Source organism: Tachyglossus aculeatus, chromosome 2 (genome assembly GCF_015852505.1).
Source record: "Tachyglossus aculeatus isolate mTacAcu1 chromosome 2, mTacAcu1.pri, whole genome shotgun sequence".
NCBI lineage: Eukaryota > Metazoa > Chordata > Mammalia > Monotremata > Tachyglossidae > Tachyglossus > Tachyglossus aculeatus.
In genome coordinates, this window is record NC_052067.1 from 102,691,331 (window position 1) to 102,717,303 (window position 25,973).

Genomic DNA, 25,973 nt, shown 5'->3' on the forward strand with positions numbered 1-25,973 from the left:
TTTATTGAGCGCTTACTGTGTGCAGAGCACTGTACTAAGCGCTTGGGAAGTACAAGTTGGCAACATATAGAGACGGTCCCTACCCAACAGTGGGCTCACAGTCTAGAAGGGGGAGAGACAGATTGAATGAATGAATGAAATAAATACGATTGAATGACTGAATGAAATATGAATGAATGAATGAAACATGAATGAAATAAATACGATTGAATGAGTGAATGAATGAATGAATGAAAGAAATATGAATGAATGAAATACGATGGAATGAATGAATGAATGAAATATGAATGAATGACTGAAATACGATTGAATGAATGAATGAATGAAATACGATTGAATGACTGAATGAAATATGAATGAATGAATGAAACATGAATTAATGAAATAAATACGATTGAGTGAGTGAATGAATGAATGAAATATGAATGAATGAAATACGATTGAATGAATGAATGAATGAAGTATGAATGAATGAATGAAATACGCTTGATTGAATGAATGAATGAAATACGACTGAATGAATGAATGAATGAAATACGATTGAATGAATGAATGAATGGAATACGATTGAATGAATGAATGAAATATGTATGAATGAATGAAATACGATTGAATGACTGAATGAAATATGAATGAATGAATGGAATACGATAGAATGAATGAATGAAATATGAATGAATGAATGAAATACGATTGCATGAATGAATGAAATATGAATGAATGAATGAAATACGATTGAATGTATGAATGAATGAATGAAATACGATTGAATGAATGAATGAAATATGAATGAATGAATGAAATACGATTGCATGAATGAATGAAATATGAATGAATGAATGAATGAAATACGATTGATTGAATGAATGAATGAATGAATGAATGAATGGAATACGATTGAATGAATGAATGAAATATGTATGAATGAATGAAATACGCTTGAATGACTGAAGGGGGGGGGGTTATGAGTCCCGCGCATGCGCCTGCGCCACGGGTGGCGGGCGGGCTCGGCTCCTCCCCCCTCCCCCTCCCTTCCCCGCCTTCTCCGGCGCTCAGGCGCCTGCGCGCCGCGGCCGCCGGTGCGCCTGCGCAGGCCGGGCGGGAGGGGGGGCGGTGTCTCCTCCAGCGCGCGCCCGCCGCCGCCGCCGCGCGCCTCCCTCCTCCGCGGCGCGCCTGGTGCGGCGGGCGGGGCCGGGCGCGGGAGCGCGCGCTTAGAGAGGCTCGTTCCCCGCGGTCGGGGATGGTGATCCGGGCCCCGCTGCCGCGCCTGCTCACCGCCCTCAGCCGCCGGAGGATGAAGCTGCTGCTCGCCATCGCCCTGCTCGCCTACGTGGCTTGTGAGTCCGGGCGCCGGGCGCGCGCGCGCGGGGAGGGGGGGGCGCGCGTGCGCGCGCGCGCGCGGCCGCCGGGAGGGGGCGCCGTCCGCGCGTGTCGCCCCCTCGTGGCGGGCACCGGGCGGCCCTCGGCGCGCTTCCCCTCTACCCGCCCCCCCCCCCCCCCCCCCCCGGCGCTCAGTACAGCGCCCCGCACCCGGGAAGCGCTCAGTACGTTCGGTCGTATCGATTGGATAGCAATCAACCTCTAGATAGGTTTCTACATAGCATCATCATCATCGATCGTATTGATTGAGCGCTCGCTGGGGGCGGAGCGCTGTACTAAGCGCTTGGGAAGTACAAATTGGCAGCGTATAGAGACAGTCCCTACCCAACAGTGGGCTCCCAGTCTAGAAGGCTCACAGTATTTACTACTCTACTTATTTATTTATTTTACTAGTACGTATCCATTGATTTTATTTTGTTAATAGCATCATCATCAATCGTATTTATTGAGCGCTTACTGGGTGCAGAGCCCTGTACTAAGCGCTTGGGAAGTCCAAGTTGGCAACACATAGAGACGGTCCCTACCCAACAGTGGGCTTCCAGTCTAGAAGGCTCACAGTATTTACTACTCTATTTATTCATTTATTTATTTTACTAGTACCTATCTATTGATTTTATTTTGTTAATAGCATCATCATCAATCGTATTTATTGAGCGCTTACTGGGTGCAGAGCACTGTACTGAGCGCTTGGGAAGTCCAAGTTGGCGACATAGAGAGACGGTCCCTACCCAACAGCGGGCTCACGGTCTAGAAGGCTCACAGTATTTACTACTCTACTTATTTATTTATTTTACTAGTGCATATCTATTGATTTTATTTTGTTAATAGCATCATCATCATCATTAATCGTACTTATTGAGCGCTTACTGTGTGCAGAGCACTGTACTGAGCGCTTGGGAAGTCCAAGTTGGCGACATAGAGAGACGGTCCCTACCCAACAGTGGGCTCCCAGTCTAGAAGGCTCACAGTATTTACTACTCTATTTATTTATTTATTTTACTAGTACGTATCTATTGATTTTATTTTGTTAATAGCATCATCATCAATCGTATTTATTGAGCGCTTACTGGGTGCAGAGCACTGTACTAAGCGCTTGGGAAGTACAAGTTGGCAGCATATAGAGACAGTCCCTACCCAGCAGTGGGCTCACAGTCTAGAAGGCTCACAGTATTTACTGCTCTATTTATTTATTTATTTATTTTACTAGTACAGATCTGTTGATTTTATTTTGTTAATATCATCATCATCAATCGCATTTATTGAGCGCTTACTGTGTGCAGAGCACTGTACTAAGCGCTTGGGAAGTCCAAGTTGGCAACCTAGAGAGACGGTCCCTACCCAACAGTGGGCTCCCAGTCTAGAAGGCTCACAGTATTTACTACTCTACTTATTTATTTATTTTACTAGTGCATATCTATTGATTTTATTTTGTTAATAGCATCATCATCATCATTAATCGTATTTATTGAGCGCTTACTGTGTGCAGAGCACTGTACTGAGCGCTTGGGAAGTCCAAGTTGGCAACATAGAGAGACGGTCCCTACCCAACAGTGGGCTCACAGTCTAGAAGGTTCACAGTATTTACTACTCTACTTATTTATTTATTTTACTAGTGCATATCTATTGATTTTATTTTGTTAATAGCATCATCATCATCATTAATCGTATTTATTGAGCGCTTACTGTGTGCAGAGCACTGTACTAAGCGCTTGGGAAGTCCAAGTTGGCAGCATATAGAGACAGTCCCTACCCAACAGCGGGCTCACGGTCTAGAAGGCTCACAGTATTTACTACTCTATTTATTTATTTATTTTACTAGTACATATCTGTTGATTTTATTTTGTTAATATCATCATCATCAATCGCATTTATTGAGCGCTTACTGTGTGCAGAGCACTGTACTAAGCGCTTGGGAAGTCCAAGTTGGCAACATAGAGAGACGGTCCCTACCCAACAGTGGGCTCCCAGTCTAGAAGGCTCACAGTATTTACTACTCTACTTATTTATTTATTTTACTAGTGCATATCTATTGATTTTATTTTGTTAATAGCATCATCATCATCATTAATCGTATTTATTGAGCGCTTACTGTGTGCAGAGCACTGTACTAAGCGCTTGGGAAGTCCAAGTTGGCAACCTAGAGAGACGGTCCCTACCCAACAGTGGGCTCCCAGTCTAGAAGGCTCACAGTATTTACTACTCTATTTATTTATTTATTTTACTAGTACATATCCATTGATTTTATTTTGTTAATAGCATCATCATCAATCGTATTTATTGAGCGCTTACTGTGTGCAGAGCACTGTACTGAGCGCTTGGGAAGTCCAAGTTGGCAGCGTATAGAGACGGTCCCTACCCAACAGTGGGCTCACAGTCTAGACGGCTCACAGTATTTACTACTCTATTTATTTATTTATTTATTTTACTAGTACATATCTATTGATTTTATTTTGTTAATATCATCATCACCATCATCAATCGTATTTATTGAGCGCTTACTGTGTGCAGAGCACTGTACTAAGCGCTTGGGAAGTACAAATTGGCAACGTATAGAGACAGTCCCTACCCAACATTGGGCTCACAGTCTAAAAGGGGGAGATGGAGAACAAAACCAAACATACTAACAGAATAAAATAAATAGAATAGATATGTACAAGTAAATTAAATAAATAGAGTAAAAAATATGTACAAACAAATATACATATGTACAGGTGCTGTGGGGAAGGGAAGGAGGTAAGATGGGGGGATGGAGAGGGGGACGAGGGGGAGAGGAAGGAGGGGGCTCAGTCTGGGAAGGCCTCCTGGAGGAGGTGAGCTCTCAGTAGGGCCTTGAAGGGAGGAAGAGAGCTTAATATGTTTGGTTTTGTTGTCTGTCTCCCCCTTTTAGACTGTGAGCCCACTGTTGGGTAGGGACTGTCTCTATGTGTTGCCAATTTGTACTTCCCAAGCGCTTAGTACAGTGCTCTGCACATAGTAAGCGCTCAATAAATACGATTGATGGTGATAATGATGACTGTATATGTTGCCAACTTGGACTTGGCAGTGCTCTGCACACAGTAAGCGCTCAATAAATACGATTGATTGTTGGGTAGGGGCTGTATCTATATGTTGCCAACTTGGACTTCCCAAGCGCTTAGTCCAGTGCTCTGCACACAGTAAGCGCTCAATAAATACGATTGATTGATTGTTGGGTAGGGACCGTCTCTATATGTTGCCAACTTGGACTTCCCAAGTGCTTAGTCCAGTGCTCTGCACACAGTAAGCGCTCAATAAATACGATTGATGATGATGATGATGACTGTCTCTATATGTTGCCAACTTGGACTTCCCAAGTGCTTAGTCCAGTGCTCTGCACACAGTAAGCGCTCAATAAATACGATTGATGATGATGATGATGACTGTCTCTATATGTTGCCAACTTGGACTTCCCAAGCGCTTAGTACAGTGCTCTGCACACAGTAAGCGCTCAATAAATACGATTGATTGATTGTTGGGTAGGGGCTGTCTCTATATGTTGCCAACTTGGACTTCCCAAGCGCTTAGTTTGGACTTCCCAAGCGCTTAGTACAGTGCTCTGCACACAATAAGCGCTCAGTAAATACGATTGATTGATTGATTGAGCGCTTCCTGGGTGCGGAGCAATGGACTAAGCGCTGTCATTCATTCATTCAGTCGTATTTATTGAGCGCTTACTGTGTGCGGAGCACTGTACTGAGCACTGGTAGAAACACATAGAGACCTTACCCAACAACGGGCTCTCCCCGGCGCTTAGTTCAGCGCCCCACACCTGGGAAATGCTCAGTAAATGCCACTGGAATTCATTCGTTCGGTCGTATTGATTGTATAGCAATCAACCTGTATATATGTATATATGTTTGTACATATTTATTACTCTATTTTATTTGTACATATCTATTCTATTTATTTTATTTTGTTAGTATGTTTGGTTTTGTTCTCTGTCTCCCCCTTTTAGACTGTGAGCCCACTGATGGGTAGGGACTGTCTCTATGTGTTGCCAATTTGTACTTCCCAACCGCTTAGTACAGTGCTCTGCACACAGTAAGCGCTCAATAAATACGATTGATGATGATGATGATGATGACTGTCTCTATATGTTGCCAACTTGGACTTCCCAAGCGCTTAGTACAGTGCTCTGCACACTGTAAGCGCTCAATAAATACGATTGATTGATTGTTGGGTAGGGACTGGCTCTATATGTTGCCAACTTGGACTTCCCAAGCGCTTAGTACAGTGCTCTGCACATAGCACTCAATAAATACGATTGATGATGATGATGATGATGACTGTCTCTATATGTTGCCAACTGAGCCCACTGTTGGGTAGGGACCGTCTCTATATGTTGCCAATTTGTACTTCCCAAGCGCTCAGTACAGTGCTCTGCACATAGTAAGCGCTCAATAAGTACGATTGATGATGATGATGATGACTGTCTCTATATGTTGCCAGCTGAGCCCACTGTTGGGTCTCTAGATGTTGCCAACTTGGACTTCCCAAGCGCTTAGTACAGTGCTCTGCACACGGTAAGCGCTCAATAAATACGATTGATGATGATGATGATGATGATGATGACTGTCTCTATATGTTGCCAACTTGGACTTCCCAAGCGCTTAGTCCACAGTAAGCGCTCAATAAATACGATTGAGTGATTGATTGAGCACTTCCTGGGTGCGGAGCACTGGACTAAGCGCTGTCATTCATTCATTCAGTCGTATTTATTGAGCGCTTACTGTGTGCGGAGCGCTGTACTGAGTGCTCATAGAAACACATAGAGACCTTACCCAACAACGGGCTCTCCCCGGCGCTTAGTACAGCGCCCCGCACCCGGGAGACGCTCAGTAAATGCCGTTGGAATTCCCAAGCGCCTAGTACAGCACTCCGCACACAGTAAGCATTCATTCATTCAGTCGTATTTATTGAGCGCTTACTGTGTGCTGAGCGCTGTATTAAGCTCTTGGGAAACACATAGAGACCCTACCCAACAATGGGCTCACGTTCCTTCATTCATTCATTCAGTCGTATTTATTGAGCGCTTACTGTGTGCAGAGCGCTGTACTAAGCGCTCCTAGAAACACACAGAGACCTTACCCAATACCGGGCACACATTTACCTTCTACTCTCCCCGGCGCTTAGGACAGGGCTCCGCACCCGGGAACCGCTCAGTAAATGCCGTTGGAATTCCCAAGCGCCTAGTACAGCGCTCCGCACACAGTAAGCGCTCATTCATTCATTCATTCTCGTATTTATTGAGCGCTTACTGTGTGCGGAGCACTGTATTAAGCTCTTGGGAAACACATAGAGACCTTACCCAGCAATGGGCTCACGTCCATTCATTCATTCATTCAATCGTATTTATTGAGCGCTTACTGTGTGCAGAGCACTGTACTGAGCGCTTGGGAAGTACAAGTTGGCAACATCTAGAGACGGTCCCGACCCAACAGCGGGCTCACAGTCTCACAGGGGATTCATTCAGTCGTATTTATTGAGCGCTTACTGTGTGCAGAGCACTGTACTGAGCGCTTGGGAAGTACAAGTCGGCAACATATAGAGACGGTCCCGACCCAACAGCAGGCTCACAGCCTCACAGGGGATTCATTCAATCGTATTTACTGAGCGCCTACAGTGTGCAGAGCACTGTACTAAACGCTTGAGAAGTACAAGTCGGCAACATAGAGAGACGGTCCCTACCCAACGGCGGGCTCACAGTCTAGAAGGGGGAGACGGACAACAAAAGATATTAACAAAATAAAATAGAATAAATACGTACAAACAAAATAAATGCCGTTGGAATTCATTCATTCAGCCGTATTGATTGAGCGCCTATCGGGTGCGGAGCGCTGTACTAGGCGCTTGGGAAGTACAAGTCGGCAACGTATAGGGACGGTCCCGACCCAACAACGGGCTCGCATTTGCATTCTGCTCTCCCCAGCGCTTAGGACAGGGCTCCGCACCCGGTGACCGCTCAATAAATGCCATTGGAATCCATTCAATCGTATTTATTGAGCGCTTACTGTGTGCGGAGCACTGTACTAAGCGCTGGGGAAGTACAAGTCGGCAACACATAGAGCCCAACAACGGGCTCGCCTTTGCATTCTGCTCTCCCCAGCGCTTAGGACAGGGCTCCGCACCCGGTGACCGCTCAATAAATCATCATCAATCGAATTTATTGAGCGCTTACTGTGTGCGGAGCACTGTACTGAGCGCTTGGGAAGTCCAAGTTGGCAACATATAGAGACGGTCCCTACCCAACGGTGGGCTCACAGTCTAAAATAAATGCCATTACAATTCATTCAGTTGTATTGATTGACTGCTTAGTGTGTGCGGAGCACTGTACTAAGCGCTGGGGAAGTACAAGTCGGCAACACATAGAGACATAGAGCCCAACAACTCTCCCCAGCGCCTAGGACAGTGCTCCGTACCTGGTAACTGCTCAGTACATGCCATTGTATTTATTTTATTTTGTTAGTACGTTTGGTTTTGTTCTCCGTCTCCCCCTTTTAGACTGTGAGCCCGCTGTTGGGTAGGGACCGTCTCTATATGTTGCCAAATTGGACTTCCCAAGCGCTTAGTACAGTGCTCTGCACCCAGTAAGCGCTCAATCAATACGACTGATTGATTGATTGTACTTCCCAAGCGCTTAGTACGGTGCTCTGCACCCAGTAAGCGCTCAATCAATACGACTGATTGATTGATTGTCCTTCCCAAGCGCTTAGTACGGTGCTCTGCACCCAGTAAGCGCTCAATCAATACGACTGATTGATTGATTGTACTTCCCAAGCGCTTAGTACGGTGCTCTGCACCCAGTAAGCGCCCAATAAATGCCACTGGAATTCATTCAATTAATCGTATTGATTGAGCGCTTACTGGGTATTCAGTTAATCGTACGGATTGAGCGCTTACTGGGTGCGGAGCGCTGGACTAAGCGCTGGGGAAGTATAATAAAAGCGCTTAGTACAGTGCTCTGCACATAGTAAGCGCTCAATAAATACGATTGATGAATAATAATAATAATAATAATAATAATGTTGGTATTTGTTAAGCACTTACTACGCCAAGCACTGTTCTAAGCACTGGGGGAGATACGGGGTGATCAGGTTGTCCCACGGGGGGCTCAGTCTTCATCCCCATTTTACAGAGGAGGGAATAATAATAATATTGGCATTTGTTAAGCGCTTACTATGTGCAAAGCACCGTTCTAAGCGCTGAACTGAGAGAAGCGAAGTGGCTTGCCCAAAGTCACCCAGCTGACAGTTGGCGGAGTTGAGATTTGAACCCGTGACCTCGGACTCGCGAGCCCTTGCCCTTTCCATTGAGCCACACTGCTTCTCTACAAGTGGGCAACACATAGAGACCTTAACCCAACAATGGGCTCACATTTGCATTCTGTTCATTCATTGTCGTATTTATTGAGCGCTTACTGTGTGCAGGGCACTGTACTAAGCACTTGGGAAGTACAATGATGATGATGATGATGATGATGGCATCTGTTAAGCGCTTACTATGTGCAAAGCGCTGTTCTAAGCGCCGGGAGGATGCAAGGTGATCGGGTTGTCCCACGCGGGGGGCTCACAGTCTTAATCCCCATTTTACAGATGAGTGAACTGAGGCTCAGAGAAGTGAAGTGACTTGCCCAAGGTCACACAGCAGACACGTGGCGGAGCCGGGATTCGAACTCCTGACCTCTGGCTCCAAAGCCCGGGCTACAAGTTGGCAACGTATAGAGACGGTCCCTACCCAACAGCGGGCTAACGCTCCCCATCATCATCATCAACCGTATTTATTGAGCGCTTACTGCGTGCAGAGCACTGTACTAAGTGCTTGGGAAGTCCAAGTTGGCAACATATAGAGACGGTCCCTACCCAACAACGGGCTAACGCTCCCCATCATCATCACCAACCGTATTTATTGAGCGCTTACTGCGTGCAGAGCACTGTACTAAGCACTTGGGAAGTCCAAGTTGGCAACGTATAGAGACGGTCCCTACCCAACAGTGCTTAGGACAGTGCTCCGCACCCAACAAGCGCTCAATAAGTGCCATTGGAATTCATTCATTCATTCAGTTGTATTTATTGAGCGCTTATTGGGCGCGGAGCACTGGACTAAGCGCTTGGAAAGTACAAATCGATGACAGAAAGAGACAGTCCCTGCCCAACAACGGATGCAACCAATGCTATCGAGTGGACGAATGAATCAACTCTGGTGGAGGGCGCTCGCCCAAGCGCTTAGTTCAGTCCCCTGCGCACAGTAAGCGCTCAATAAATTGATTGAATGCAGTCAGTATGATCGAGTGGATGAATGAATCGACTCTGGTGGAGGGCGTTCGCCCAAGCGTTTAGGACAGTGCCCTGCGCACAGTAAACGCTCAATAAATAGATTGAATGCCGTCAATATGATCGAGTGGATGAATGAATCGACTCTGGTGGAGGGTGCTCGCCCAAGCGCTTAGTTCAGTCCCCTGCACACAGTAAACGCTCAATAAATCGATTGAATGCAGTCAGTGTGATCGAGTGGATGAATGAATCGACTCGGGTGGAGGGCGCTCGCCCAAGCGCTTAGTTCAGTCCCCTGCGCACAGTAAACGCTCAATAAATCAACTGAATGCAGTCAATATGATCGAGTGGATGAATGAACCGACTCTGGTGGAGGGCGTTCGCCCAAGCGCTTAGTTCAATACCCTGCGCCCAGTAAGCTCTCAATAAATCGATTGAATGCAAATCAATACGATCGAGTGGATGAATGAATCGACTCTGGTGGAGGGCGCTCGCCCAAGCGTTTAGGACAGTGCCCTGCGCACAGTAAACGCTCAATAAATCGATTGAATGCAGTCAATGTGATCGAGTGGATGAATGAATCGACTCTGGTGGAGGGCGCTCGTCCAAGCGCTTAGGACAGCGCCTTGCACACAGTAAGCTCTCAATAAATCGATTGAATGCAAATCATTACGATTGAGTAGACGAATGAATCAACTCTGGTGGAGGGCGCTCGCCCAAGTGTTTAGGACAGTGCCCTGCACACAGTAAACGCTCAATAAATCGATTGAATGCAGTCAATGTGATCGAGTGGATGAATGAATCGACTCTGGTGGAGGGCGTTCGCCCAAGCTCTTAGTTAAGTCCCCTGTGCACAGTAAACGCTCAATAAATCGATTGAATGCGGTCAATATGATCGAGTGGATGAATGAATCGACTCGGGTGGAGGGCGCTCGCCCAAGCGCTTAGTTCAGTCCCCTGCGCACAGTAAACGCTCAATAAATCGATTGAATGCAGTCAGTATGATCGAGTGGATGAATGAATCGACTCGGGTGGAGGGCGCTCGCCCAAGCGCTTAGTTCAGTCCCCTGCGCACAGTAAACGCTCAATAAATCGATTGAATGCAGGCAGTATGATCGAGTGGATGAATGAATCGACTCTGGTGGAGGGCGCTCGCCCAAGCGCTTAGTTCAGTCCCCTGCGCACAGTAAACGCTCAATAAATCGATTGAATGCAGTCAATATGATCGAGTGGATGAATGAATCGACTCTGGTGGAGGGCGCTCGCCCAAGCGCTTAGTTCAGTCCCCTGCGCACAGTAAACGCTCAATAAATCGATTGAATGCAGTCAGTATGATCGAGTGGATGAATGAATCGACTCGGGTGGAGGGCGCTCGCCCAAGCGCTTAGTTCAGTCCCCTGCGCACAGTAAACGCTCAATAAATCGATTGAATGCAGTCAGTATGATCGAGTGGATGAATGAATCGACTCGGGTGGAGGGCGCTCGCCCAAGCGCTTAGTTCAGTCCCCTGCGCACAGTAAGCACTCAATAAATTGATTGAATGCAAATCAATACGATTGAGTAGATGAATGAATCAACTTTGGTGGAGGGCGTTCGCCCAAGAGTTTAGTTCAGTCCCCTGCGCACAGTAAGCGCTCAATAAATCGATTGAATGCAGTCAATATGATCGAGTGGATGAATGAATTGACTCTGGTGGAGGGCGCTCGCCCAAGCGCTTAGTTCAATACCCTGCGCACAGTAAACGCTCAATAAATCGATTGAATGCAATCAGTGTGATCGAGTGGATGAATGAACCAACTCTGGTGGAGGGTGCTCGCCCAAGCGCTTAGTTCAGTCCCCTGCGCACAGTAAGCTCTCAATAAATCGATTGAATGCAAATCAATACGATTGAGTAGATGAATGAATCAACTTTGGTGGAGGGCGTTCGCCCAACCGTTTAGTTCAGTCCCCTGCGCACAGTAAGCGCTCAATAAATCGATTGAATGCAGTCAATATGATCGAGTGGATGAATGAATCAACTCTGGTGGAGGGCGTTTGCCCAAGCGCTTAGTTAAGTCCCCTGCGCACAGTAAGCTCTCAATAAATCGATTGAATGCAAATCAATACGATTGAGTAGATGAATGAATCAACTTTGGTGGAGGGCGTTCGCCCAAGCGCTTAGTTAAGTCCCCTGCGCACAGTAAACGCTCAATAAATCGATTGAATGCAGTCAATATGATCGAGTGGATGAATGAACCAACTCTGGTGGAGGGCGTTTGCCCAAGCGCTTAGGACAGCGCCTTGCACACGGTAAGCTCTCAATAAATCGATTGAATGCAAATCAGTACGATTGAGTGGATGAATGTATCAACTCTGGTGGAGGGTGCTCGCCCAAGCGTTTAGGACAGTGCCCTGCACGCCGTACGTTTTCAGTAAACTGAATTGAATGCGGTCAGTACGATCGAGTGGATGAATGAATCAACGGTGGTGGAGGGCGCTCGCCCAGTAATAATAATAATGATGGTATTTGTTAAGCGCTTACTATGTGCCAAGCGCTGGGGGAATACAATAATAATAATAATAATAATAATAATGATGATTATTAAAGCGCTTACCATGTGCAAAGCACTGTTCTAAGCGCTGGGGGGATACAAGGTGATCAGGTTGTCCCACGTGGGGCTCACAGTCCTAATCCCCATTTTACAGATGAGGTAACTGAGGCACAGAGAAGTTATGTAGCTTGCCCAAAGTCACACAGCTAACAAGTGGCGGAGCAGGGATTAGAACCCGTGATCTCTTACGCCCAAGCCCGGGCTCGCCCAAGCGCTTAGGACAGTGCCCTGCGCACAGTAAGCGCTCAATAAATCATTTGAATTCAATCAATATGATCCTGGCTCCCGCAACTGTCAGCCGTGTGGCTTTGGGCAAGTCACTTCACTTCTCTGTGCCTCAGTGACCTCATCTGTAAAATGGGGATTAAAACTGTGAGCCCCCCCCGTGGGACAACCTGATCACCTCGTAACCTCCCCAGCGCTTAGAACAGTGCTTTGCACATAGTAAGCGCTTAATAAATGCCATCATTATTATTATTATCAAGTAGATGAATGAATCAACTCTGGTAGAGGGTGTTCGCCCAAGGGCTTAGGACAGTGCCCGGCGCGCAGTAAGCGCTCAGTAAATACGATTGAATGGAATCAGTATGATTGAGTGGGTGAATGAGTTAACTCTGGTGGAGGGCTATTGCCTAAGCGCTTAGGACAGGGCCTTGCGCACAGTAAGCGCTCAATAAATCGATTGAATGCAATCAATCCGATTGAGTGGTTGAATAGTAATAATAATAATAATGGCATTTATTAAGCGCTTACTATGTGCAAAGCCGAGAAGCAGCGTGGCTCAGTGGAAAGAGCCCCGGCTTTGGAGTCAGAGGTCATGAGTTCAAATCCCGGCTCCACCAACTGTCATCATCATCATCAATCGTATTTATTGAGCGCTTACTATGTGCAGAGCACTGTACTAAGCGCTTGGGAAGTACAAATTGGCAACATACAGAGACAGTCCCTACCCAACAGTGGGCTCGCAGTCTGTCAGCTGTGTGACTTTGGGCAGGTCCCTTCACTTCTCTGTGCCTCAGTTACCTCATCTGTAAAATGGGGATGAAGACTGTGAGCCCCACGTGGGACAGCTCGATCACCTTGTATCCTCCCCAGCGCTTAGAACAGTGCTTTGCGCATAGTAAGCGCTTAATAAATGCCATTAAAAAAAAAAAGCACTACTGTTCTAGGCGCTGGGGAGGTTACAAGGTGATCAGGTTGTCCCCCCGGGGGGCTCACAGTCTTAATCCCCATTTCGCAGATGAGGTAACTGAGGCCCAGAGAAGTGAAGTCACTTGCCCAAAGTTACCCAGCTGACAAGGGGCGGAGCCGGGATTGGAACCCATGACCTCTGACTCCAAAGCCCGGGCTCTTTCCACTGAGCCACAATGAAATATATGTTTGTACAGATTTATCACTCTATTTATTTTACTTGCACATATTTACTATTCTATTTATTTTGTTAACGATGGGCATCTGGCTTTATTTCTATTTATTCCGACGACTTGACACCCGTCCACGTGTTTTGTTCTGTTGTCTGTCTCCCCCTTCTAGACTGTGAGCCCGTTGTTGGGTAGGGACTGTCTCTGTATGTCGCCAACTTGGACCTCCCAGGCGCTTAGTACGGTGCTCTGCATACAGTAAGCGCTCAATAAATACAATTGAATGAATGAATGAATGAATGAATGAATGAATACATAGCATGGTTTGATTAGTCCCAGCCCCGTTCCCGAGGGGCTCAGGGGGACCGATTGCAGCCGGCCCTCACCCTCCACCAATCCCAATTTCGATCAGTTGGCATTTACTGAGCGCTTACTACGTGCAGAGCACTGTACTAAGCCCTTGGGAAGGTACAGTTCAGTAGGATTAGCAGACACGTTCCCTGCCCACAGCGAGTTTGCAGTCTAATTCTGTGGTAGTGTCCTCTCCCAAGCACTTAGTACAGTGTTCTGCCCACAGTAAGCGCTCAGTAACTACGGTTGAAAGCGATGACTGAATGAACTCTGATGGAGGACGCTCTCCCAAGCACTTAGTACAGTGCCCTGTGAGCAGTAAGCACTCAGTACATAGCACAGGTTGAATGACTCCAGCCCGACGTTCCCGAGAGACTCAGGGCCCCAGGAGGGCCGATTGCAACCCTTCCTCTGCCCTCAAAGAAGACAGGGAGGCCGGTCTCAATAAATGCTACTGATTGAGCGCTTACTACATGCCAGGTACTGTACGAAGTGCTTGAGGCGGGGCAGTGCAACAGAATTAGCACCACGTTCCCTGCCTACAGTGAGCTTACAGTCTAATTCTGTTGCACGGAGAAGCAGCGTGGCTCGGTGGAAGGAGCCCGGTCTTTGGAGTCAGAGGTCATGGGTTCAAATCCCGGCCCCGCCACTTGTCAGCTGGGTGACTTTGGGCCAGTCACTTCTCTCTGCCTCAGTTCCCTCATCTGGAAAAGAGGGATTAAGATTGTGGGACAACCTGGTCACCTTGTGTCCCTCCAGCGCTTAGAACAGTGCTTGGCACATAGTAAGTGCTTAATAAATGCTAGTATTATTATTATTATTATTATTTATTGTACTGCCCTCCCAGTCCTACATTCAATCGTATTGAGCGCTTACTGTGTGCAGAGAACTGTACTAAGCGCTTGGGAAGTACAGGTCGGCAACATATAGAGACGGTCCCTACCCAACAGAGGGCTCACAGTCTACCATTGATTGATCGGTTGATTGATTGACAAGCCGATTGATTGTTTCGGGAGCTGGGGGAAGGCGCGGACTGTTGGGGTTGGTTTGTTCGTATTTGAGTGAGCGCTTACTGTGTGCAGAGCACTGTACTAAGCGCTTGGGAAGCACAAGTTGGCAACATATAGAGATGGTCCCTACCCAACAACGGGCTCACAGTCTAGAAGAGGGAGACAGAGAACAAATCAAAACATATTTGAATGTTTAGTTGTCAGGAAAATTACTCAGCATCTAACTATTTATTGGGGAGGAAGAGCTTGGGAGTTGCCTGCACCTCAAGAAATCGATTTATATTCATTCATTCATTCATTCAATCGTATTTATTGAGCGCTTACTGTGTGCAGAGCACTGTACTAAGCGCTTGGGAAGTATACGGCAGCGTGGCTCAGTGGAAAGAGCACAGGCTTTGGAGTCAGAGATCAGGGGTTCAAATCCCAGCTCCGCCAGTTGTCAGCTGTGTGACTTTGGGCAGGTCTCTTAACTTCTCTGGGCCTCAGTTACCTCATCTAGAAAATAGGGATTAAGACTATGAGCCCCCTGTGGGACAACCTGATCACCTTGTAACCTTCCCAGCGCTTAGAACAGTGCTTTGCACAAAGTAAGCACTTAATACTTAGTAAGCATAGTACATAGTAATACATAGTAAGCACTTAATACTTAGCACGCTGGAAGCAGCGTGGCTCAGTGGAAAGAGAACGGGCTTTGGAGTCAGAGGTCATGGGCTCAAATCCCGGCTCCGCCACTTGTCAGCTGTGTGACTTTGGGCAAGTCGCTTCACTTCTCTGGGCCTCAGTTACCTCATCTGTAAAATGGGGATGAAGACTGTGAGCCCCGTGTGGGACAACCTGATCACCTTGTAACCTCCCCAGTGCTTAGAACAGTGCTTTGCATGTAGTAAGTGCTTAATAAATGCCATTATTATTATTATAAATTATTATGGAACAAGCCGAATCAGAGGCTGTCAGAGGTGCAGTCGAACCTGAGGCTGAGGGGCCACCCCACAAAAACGGCCAATAAAGTCCCCAGCACGTTTTATCCTCTTAAGTAGATTTCCTTCTTAAGAGGGAAATTTCAGGGGAGCCTGGACCGGAGAGGGGAGTGAGCAGGAAAAAGGGAGAGAGTTCTGGCTGTTGGTCCAGAGAGATGGGGGAAGGGGAGAGAGGGTCATTCTCCCCCTCTAGACTGGAATCCCGAATTTTTTTAATGGTATTTAAGTGTTTATTATGTGGCAGGCACTGTGTTAAGCGCTGGGGTAGATAGAAAATAAGCAGGTTGTACAAAGCAGTGTGGCTCAGTGGAAAGAGCCCGGGCTTGGGAGTCAGAAGACGTGGTTCTAATACCAGCTCCACCACTTCTATGCTGTGTGACTTTGGGCAAGTTACCTGACTTCTCTGTGCCTCAGTTAATGGAAAATGGAGATTAAGACTCTGAGCCCCACTTGGGACAACCTGATTGCCATGTATCTATCTCAGTGCTCAGAACAGTGCTCGGCACATAATAAGCGCTTAACAAGTACCATAATAATAATTATTATCATTATTATCACACAGTCCCCATCCCGCATGGGGCTCACAGTCTTAATCCCCATTTTACAGTTGAGGGAACAGAGGCACAGAGAAGTGAAGTGACTTGCTCAAGATCATGCAGCAAAGTGGCTGATGGGGATTAGAACTCAGATCCTTCTGATTTCCAGGCCCGCACTCTGTCCACAAAGTCGTGCTGCTTCAGGGAATGTGTCTACCAACTCTGTTACCTTGTACTCTCCCAAGGACTTAGTACAGTGCTCTGCAAACAGTAAGCGCTCAGTAAATACAATTGACTGATCGGAGGGTCCGGGGTGAAAATCCCGAACCCTGGGCCGGCTTTGTTCCGTGAGGTTGCCACTCATTCAGCACATCCAGGTAGGAAGCAGCACGGCCTCGTGGCTACAGCACAGACCTGGGAATCAGAAGGTCATGGGTTCTAATCCTGCCTCCGCCGCTTGTCTGCTGTGTGACCTCGGGCAAGTCACTTCACATCTCTGTGCCTCAGTTATCTTTAAAACGGGGATTGAGACTGTGGGCCCCACGTGGGACAGGGACTGTGTCCAACTCGATTTGCTTGTATCCCCCCCAGCGCTTAGTACAGTGCCTGGCACATAATAGGCGCAAAACAAATACCGTCATTATTAGTAAAATCTGAGCTCTTTGAGCGGAGACAGTCTCGGAAGGAAGTAAAGGCCGGGAGCAACCACTGAGTTTCGAGTGCAGCGGTGAGGTCCGTGTCTGCCCCTCGTCTAAGAGCGGGGGAAAAGGGGAGCAATAGGAGACAATAAGCTGCCTGTCACAGCGATCTTGGCTTTAAAGACCCTTTTTTTTTTTTTTGCGAGCCAGAGAGATCACTTCTTTGCTGTCACTAGCAGAAATGGGATGTGAGTGAAATAATTACCAATGCCAAGCAGATGCACACACATACACAGAACAGGAGTTAAATCATTTGATGAGCATATCCAATTTGAATGCATCCCTTTCCAGAAAAAATAAATCTCCAGTGACTTCCAGCACGTCTCATCCAGAGCATTAGCTTCAGAGCTCTCCACAAGCCATCTCCCCTTTACTTATCCACTCTCTTCTCCCGCAACACCTCAGCTTACTGTTCTTCACTCACCCAAGTCAATCCCCTTACTATCTCGCCTGGAATTCTTCTGTTCCCAACCTCCGCTTCCCACCAACCTCCACCTCAGCTTTTAAAAAGCCCCCCCGACCAAGAGATAGTCCCCGATTAATCCCCTTCTATCTTTTTAGGCCTGCCACCTCTCAGCATTCTTATATATGTACTGATTTATTCCCCTGTCTTTGTCATTTCTATCTATTACGTTTTAATCAGTTGTATATTACATTGGCTTATTTTCCTCCCTCTAGGCTGTATGGTACTTTTGGGCAGGGAATGTGTTTGCCAACTCTTCTGTACTCTCCCAAGTGTGTAATAAGTGCTCAATACATACCATTGATTGATTCCTTATGGGGAGCTACCATGGCTTAGTGGAAAGCTTGGGGCTGGGAGTCAGAGGACCTGAGTTCTAATCACAGCTCCTCGTGTGTGACCTTGGGCAAGGCACTTAAGTTCTCTTAGGTACCTTATCTGTCAAATGGAGATTAAAACTGTGAACCCCATGTGGGACTTGGACTGTGCCCCACCTGAAGATCTTGTATCTACCCCAGCGCTTTAAAATAAAGTGCCTGACATGTCATAAAGCTCAGTGGAAAGAGCCCGGGCTTTGGAGTCAGAGGTCATGGGTTCAAATCCTGCCTCCGCCAATGGTCAGCCGTGTGACTTTGGGCAAGTCGCTTAACTTCTCTGGGCCTCAGTTCCCTCATCTGTAAAATGAGGATTAAGACAGTGAGCCCTCCGTGGGACAACCTGATCACCTTGTAACTTCCCCAGAGCTTAGAACAATGTTTTGCACATAGTAAGAGCTTAATAAATGCTATTATTATTATTATTATTAGAGCACTGCACAAGTACCATAATAAAAGGGGAGGCACTAATTTAGATTTGATTGGAGGAAGAAATAGAGTATATATGCACATAAGTGCTACAGGGGTGTGAGTTCTTAAGTGCTTAGATGGCAAGGAAGTGCCCAAGTGCTCGGAGCTAAAGGGAGTATTAGTAATTGATTTGGGAAGGTTTTCTGGGGGAGGTGTGATTTGAAAAGGGCTCTGAGGGTGCTAGAGCTGTCAGAAATGAAGAAAAGGAAGTTTAGGGCAAGGTGGAGTAAGTCGATGGGTGAGTTCTGCTTGATGCTTAGAGGACTGAGCTACCATTGCCAATTTTTGAGGAATGGGGAAGCATGTATAGTAAGCGCTCAATAAATATGATTGATTGATGTGCAGAATGACATTTTAGAAAAGTGATCCAGGCAGCCAGGGGAGGGAAGAAGCTGGAGGGAGGAAGGTCAACAAGGAGGCTGATGGCAGTAGTCAAGCCAGATTGTGACATGTGCTTGGAAAGGCGTGGTGGCCACTTGGATGGAGAGGAAGAGAGAATCTCTACTAGTGAGTCATCCTCATCAATGGTATTTATCGATGGCTTACTTTCTGCAGAGTTCTGTACAAAGTAAGAGCTTGGGAAAGTCCTATGCAACAGAAATGGCAGAAACTTTTCCTGCCCACGAGGAGCTTAAAGTTGGTCTAGAGTCCACAGTTAGTCACACTCAATCTTTGCTTGCCAGGAGTTGATAATTATAAATCCATCTGATTGCAGAGGGAAGCAGTGGGCTTACCTGGGTTCTTTTCTGTTCTCTATCTGTTCTTATTCCCAGGAATAAGACTGATAGAGGGCAGCCCCCTTTCCTTTGAGTACATTGCTTTGGAATTGATTTTTGCCCAGTTTCTGGATCCTGGAGGAGTTAGAACCACTTCTTGAAACAATTGCTAAGTCTCATGGTTTTGCTAGTTTGGGGAGTGGGGCTGTTCTTCTGAGTTAGTAGCTGAAGACATCAAACTCGGGTGTACTTGTTCTCCCTCCCGAAGGAGCTCCTCTCACCTCCCTCTATCTAGAAGGAGGGCTCTCTGATAGTCCACACTGTGGCGGCAGCTGAGAACAATCAAATAGCCTCTGTAAGGCTCCTGCCAGACAGTGAATGCTTTTATTAAGAATTTTTGAACCCACTGAAAGAGAGGAACTGACCAGTGGCCCACACAAGCCGAAAGCCCAGAGTGTATTTTGAGCTGAAGCAGAACCCATTATATGTGGGCTGTGAACCCAGAAGGACCTGGGTTCTAATGACGGCTCTGTCCCCTGTCTGCTGTGTGATCTTGGGCAAGACATTTCTCTTGTCTGAGCCTCAGATATCTGTAAAATGGGGATTAGGACTGTGAGCCCCACGTGGGACATGGACTTTGTTCAACCTGATTACCTTGTGTCTACCCCAGCGTCAAATTGGTTGCCTAGTTTGTAGGGATTTTTTTTTAATCACCTTTTCTTTTCCCTCCCTAATGCAATCGTGTAAATATTTCACTAATCATTATTACTTTTTTTTACCAGAAAATGGCAAAAACAGGGAAGAAGAGAGTGAGGCCGGTTTACCCTGGTGGGTGGAGGGGAGAAAAATGGTCATTTTCAAAATCAGTGCACTTTACAATCTGTCTACAAACTTAGAGAAAGTTGGTAGGTGGAAGGCATGGAAACTACAGTCTTGAGATTTGGGAATGACTTGTGAATCTATTAGCTCTTCTGTCTCTTGATCCTGTGGATTGTCTAGAGCTGACTATTGTTTTTTTGGTAGATCTGGTGGAAATGCATGTTCCCCCGTCAAATCTGTTACACGTAAGAGCCCTTAATAGTACGTGATTTGGGGAAGCATCAAAATCGGAGACTTGGCTAGTTTTTGTTGTCTGTCTCCCCCTTCTAGACCGTGAGCCCGTTGTTGTGTAGGAGCCATCTCTATATGTTGCCGATTTGTATTTCCCAAGCGCTTAGTACAGTGCTCTGCACACAGTAAGCGCTCAATAAATACGATTGAATGAATGAATGAAAAGGCACCTAATGGAAGCTTGTATCCACCTCTGTACAATTTCATATTTTACTATGGAGCCTTCCTGCAGAAGTCTTTTGAGTGCTTAGTACATTGTGCTCTACACAGTACAGGGAAGCATTCAAATACTACTGATTGATTGATTGAGCGTTTTGCTTACTTGATTTTCAATTTGGTATCTTACATCTATTTTGAAGCCTTCTTTGGGTATCATTGTTTGCCTTTGCCTGAAATGTCCTGCTGATGCACCCAAAGGTTTTTGGTCTGTTTTCAACCATGGCAATCAGAGTGCCTTAACCTATTAGAATCTAATATTTTAAAGCACCCCAGAGGTGCCATGGGTTAGGGGTACTCAGTGGGTCGCAGGAGTTTCAAGATCTTAGTACAGTGCTCTGTATATCCTAGGTGCTCAACAAATACCGCTGATTGATTGATTTAGGAGTCATCCTAAACTTCAGGATGGGCATGGAGGAAAGGAATTGATGGATTTTGTGTCCAAGCCCCATGAGAAACAGTGTGGCCTAATGGATAGAGCACAGGCCTTAGAATCAGAAGGACCTGGGTTCTAATTCCGGCTGTACCAACTGTCTGCTGTGTGACCTTGGGCAAGTCACTTCACTTCTCTGGGCCTCAGTTCCCTCATCCGTGAAATGGGGATTAAGACTGTTAGCCCTATGTGGGACAGGGATTGTGCCCAACCTGATTATCTTGTTTCTACCCCAGCATTTAGGACAGTGCCTGGCACATAGAAAGCACTTAATAAATACCGCAATTATTATTATTATTATATGGTCACACTATTTTCCACTTCTGGTCTTGCCTCCACTTCATTTTCTGCCTCAATTTTCATTTCCAAATTGGAAAGAATAATATCAAAATAGTAAGCCGCCCGGGGCCTCCCAGGGTCTGAATAAGGATTAGTGAAAGAGGAGATGAGACTATAGACCCGTCTAGACTGTAAGCTCCTTGTGGGCAGGGATCATGGGAAGCAGTATGGCTCAGTGGAAAGAGCATGGGCTTTGGAGTCAGAGGACATGGGTTCAAATCCCGGCTCCACCAATTGTCAGCTGTGTGACTTTGGGCAAGTCACTTAACTTCTCTGGGTATCTCATCTGTAAAATAGGGATTAAGACTGTGAGCCCCCCAAGGGACGACCTGATCACCTTGTAACCTCCCCAGCGCTTAGAACAGTGCTTTGCACATAGTAAGCGCTTAATAAATGCCATCATTATTATTATTATTATTACTAGCTCCAGTGTATTGTACTTTCTCAAGCGCTTAGTACAGTGTTCTGCACCCGGTAAATACAGTTGATTGACAGACTCAGTGCAGGCCCCAATGCATCTAGAATACTGGAGGGGGCATGGTGGGGTCAGCCATAGGATGGGGGTCTATTTACCCACATATGTTCTCATCCCCCAAAGCCGGACCACGGGGCTCTTGGACCTGCCCATTTATAGTGAGATCTCTCCTCCAGCAGATGCCAAGCAGCAATGACCAGGAAAGTCCGGTTATTTGGCAAGGTACCTCTGTTTCCCCCTTTCCCACAGTTTTTGGGAATGTGCTAGTCTGAAGATGAAAGTTCCTCCTTTCTTACCCCCCTGAGAAACCCTCATTGCTTCCAAGCTTTAAAGCATTCTATCCGGACTGCACTTCACTGTTTTCAGACCCTTCACGTTTTTTTTTTTCTCCCAGAGCCCTTGGCTCCAGCATCATCATCATCATCATCATCATCATCATCATCAATTGTATTTATTGAGCGCTTACTGTGTGCAGAGCACTGTACTAAGCGCTTGGGAAATACAAATTGGCAACATATAGAGGCAGTCCCTACCCAACAGTGGGCTCACAGTCTAAAAGGGGGAGACAGAGAACAAAACCAAACATACTAACAAAATAAAATAAATAGAATAGATACGTACAAGTCAAATAAATAAATAGAGTAATAAATATGTATAAAACATGTATACATATATACAGGTGCTGTGGGGAAGGGAAGGAGATAAGATGGGGGGGATGGAGAGCATCTGTCCGCTTTACTGCTGCCCTGCTATCATTTTTCTAGCATCCTCCACTTCAGTCGAGTTTCAAATCGTCGGCAGCAGAGCGCTTCATTTTTTAAAACATTTACATTTTAAGTTTGGGCAGTTGCATTTAAAACAAGCATTTTGAACCCTAGCCTGCCACATTTCATGCAGACTCAAAGGGATTGGGGAGTTTTTGCATCTCCCTCTGTTTCCCCCCAAAGTGGAAGGTCTCAGGGGAGAGGAATGTACCCACTCAGCAAACTGTGAGCAATTACATTTTGGAAAGGGAAGGAAAAATGAAGTCTGGGTTTGGTAGGCTATGAGCCCTGTGTGGGACAAGAATCAATCAATTGTGTGTATTGAGTGCTTATTATGTGCAGAACACTCTACTAAGCGCTTGGGAGAGTATAATGCAACAGAATTAGGAGCTTCCTGATCAGTTTCTTAATTTTTTTAAAAATGGTATTTGTTTACTATGTGCCAGGCACTGTACTAAGCACTGGGAGAGATCATCATCAATCGTATTTATTGAGGGCTTACTGTGTGCAGAGCACTGTACTAAGCGCTTGATGTGAGATGTGATGTGATGTGAGCTAATTGGGTGGAACGCAATCTGTGTCCCACGTGGGATTCACACAGTCCCCATTTTAAAGATGAGGAAACTGAGGCAACAGAGAAGTTAAGTGACTTGCCCAAGATTATACAACAGACATGAGACAGAGCCAGGTAAGAACCTCAGGTACATGCTCTATCCATTAGGATATGCTGCTTCTCTTCTGTTTATGCCAGGGCTTAGTACAGTGCTTAGAACTTAGTAGGAACTTAACAAATACCTCAGTTATTATTATTAGTGCCCTGAATTCCTGAGCTCTATAGCAGTCCATGCCTGAATCAATAAAGTAGGTTGCAAAGATTACACAATGTAATGTAATAATAATTACACTGTAATTACACTGATTACGCCCCTTATTGCTGAATAAATGAAAGAAAAAAACCCTCCCAAATATGTTAGTTTTAGGGGAAGTATTGTTTTGGGTACCCTACAATAGAAAATGTTTCTGCATGTAAAATTATTTTCTGCTACGTTAAACCTGAGATGCTTCGTATCTGAGAATCTCCTTGCCTCTCCGCTTCTTGCTACTTGTCTTCTATTTTGGTTGGCTTTGTATTCAGGAGAGAATATTTTTGGGAAATTAGTACTGGCAAAAATAAAATGCCAGAATGCATTTTTTAAAATTTATTTTTAGCCACTCTTCTTTTTTCTTCCCCCTCCTTGGGGTAAATTTTATCCTGTGAGATTTTGTGTTTCAGCTGAGGTTTTTTTTATAGGTTTTTTTTTTCCACGGTTGGTAATGAATGCTGTTGACTCCTTGGAGTGATAGATATGAAACTGGAATGTGTTGACCAAATGTTTTTGTCATGCTGTGATTGCATAAACTGTGTGGTGTTCCTGTGTGGCTTGCACTCACAAGCAATTCTGTGAAGGCTTTGTGTGGATCTAGAGCAGTGCTTTGCACATAGTAAGCGCTTAACAAATGCCATTATTATTATTATTATTATTATCTAGACATAGCAGTGGTATTCATGAAGCACTTACTGTTTGCAGAGCACTGTACTAAGTGCAGTGGAAGACTGTCTGGAGGAGAAATTAGGCCAGGCTCTTGGCCCTCAGGGTGGCTTACGATCTAAAAATTAGGGAGTGGAGGGGTTGAGTGGCAGACACATGAGGAAGAGGGAATTACAAAAACAACTTGAAAGACAAAGAGAGTGATCTATAGAAGGAGGACAAGGCGTCGTGGCTGGAAGGGCAGGGTTTCGGGCTCCTCACGGCTTAGAGTCAAATGGGCACACTTGCCACTTCCCCCCATGCTCTCAGAGTGGAGGAGAAAAAGATGATGAGGGTCCCAGGAGAGTGAGGAAGGACGCTCTCTCTGATACAGCAGGCCCCTGGGGACTAGGGTCAGAGGACTGCTGAGTTCCCCAGGATCCCGGCAGGAGGAGGAGGAAGAAGAGGAGGATAGGACTATGGGAATCTCAATCAATCCATCAATCAATTGTATTTATTGAGCACTTACTGTGTGCAGAGCACTGGACTGAGCACTTGGGAAGTACAAGTGGACAACATATAGAGACGGTTCCTACCCAACAGTGGGCTCACCGTCTAGAAGGGGGAGACAGAGAACAAAACATATTAACAAAATAAAATAAATAGGACAAATATGTACGAATAAAATAGAGTAATAAATACGTACAATCATATATACAGGTGCTGTGGGGAGGGGAAGGAGGTAAGGTTGGGGGGTGGGGAGGAGGGAGAATTGTTGTCTGTCAGTCAATCAATCATCAGTTGTATTTATTGAACGTACTAAGCGCTTGGGAAGTACAAGGTGTCACTTCTCTGGGCCTCTGTTACCTCATCCGGAAAATGGGGGTTAAGACTGTGAGCCCCCCGTGGGTCAACCTGATCACCTTGTAACCTCCCCAGCGCTTAGAACAGTGCTTGGCACATAGTAAGTACTTAATAAATGCCATTATTATTATTATTATTCTTAAGAGGGGGAGGAGGGAGGAGGTGAGGAAACCCTTTGGCCCTGCGACCGACTCAGTGTTGCAGCAGTTTAGGGAGCCCTCTCCTCCACAGCCTACTGAAAGAACACTGGCTGAGGGTTAGGAATAGTCCCAGCTGGGTTTTGGTTTTTTTTTAGATTTTATTTGTTTCCATAAAGTACCCTGATGAAGAGAAACAAAGGTTAGACAGGGGCTCCAGAACTTATACCTACTTAGTGGGCCTTCATCATCTTTTTTTTTTCTTCCTTTTTTTAATATAGTGTTTAAGCCCTTACTCTATTCCAGGCATTGTACCAAGTGCTGAAGTAGATACAAAATCATCAGGTTGGACACCATCCATGTCCCACATGGGGCTCCCGGTCTTAATCTCTATTTTACAGACGAGGTAACTGAGACACAAAGAAGATAAATGACTTGCCCAAAGTCAGTAGATAGCAAATGAATAGGAAGCAGGTCGGTTGGGTAGGACAGCTTATTTATGCTCGGTCTGGCAGTTATAAATTATTTTTGTTAATGTGCATCTCCCCCTCTAGACTGTAAGCTCATAAGCAAAGAAAGTGTCCACTAATCCTGTTGTATTTACTCCCCAAGTGCTTAGTACAGTGCTGTACACATAATAAGCATGCAATAAATACCATTGAATCATTGATTGATTAGTTGCATGGGCCCTACTGTGATTGCTTTTGGGGGCAGGAAATATTGTCCTTTAGTTGCACCCCCCGCCCCCCATTCAGTTGCATTGCTTGGTGATTGGAGGGGAGTATTTTAAGGCTACATAAATCTCCATTTGATATGGTGTGAGAAGCAGTGTGGCCTAATGGATAGAACACAGGTCTGGGAGCCACAAGGACCTGGGTTCTAATCCCGGCTCCACCATTTGTCTCCTGTGCGAC

The 25,973-nt window shown here is 46.0% G+C and overlaps 1 protein-coding gene across 1 annotated transcript in view; it reads left to right on the top strand.

The window, feature by feature from the left end:
* The first annotated feature begins 1,212 nt into the window (after positions 1-1,212).
* UXS1 (UDP-glucuronate decarboxylase 1) overlaps positions 1,213-25,973 on the top strand; it is a 108,114-nt gene continuing 83,353 nt past the window's right edge. The window contains exon 1 of the mRNA XM_038770510.1: positions 1,213-1,337. Within this exon, the coding sequence (XP_038626438.1) occupies positions 1,241-1,337 (97 nt within the window). The 5' untranslated portion in view covers positions 1,213-1,240. The remainder of the gene's footprint in view (positions 1,338-25,973) is intronic.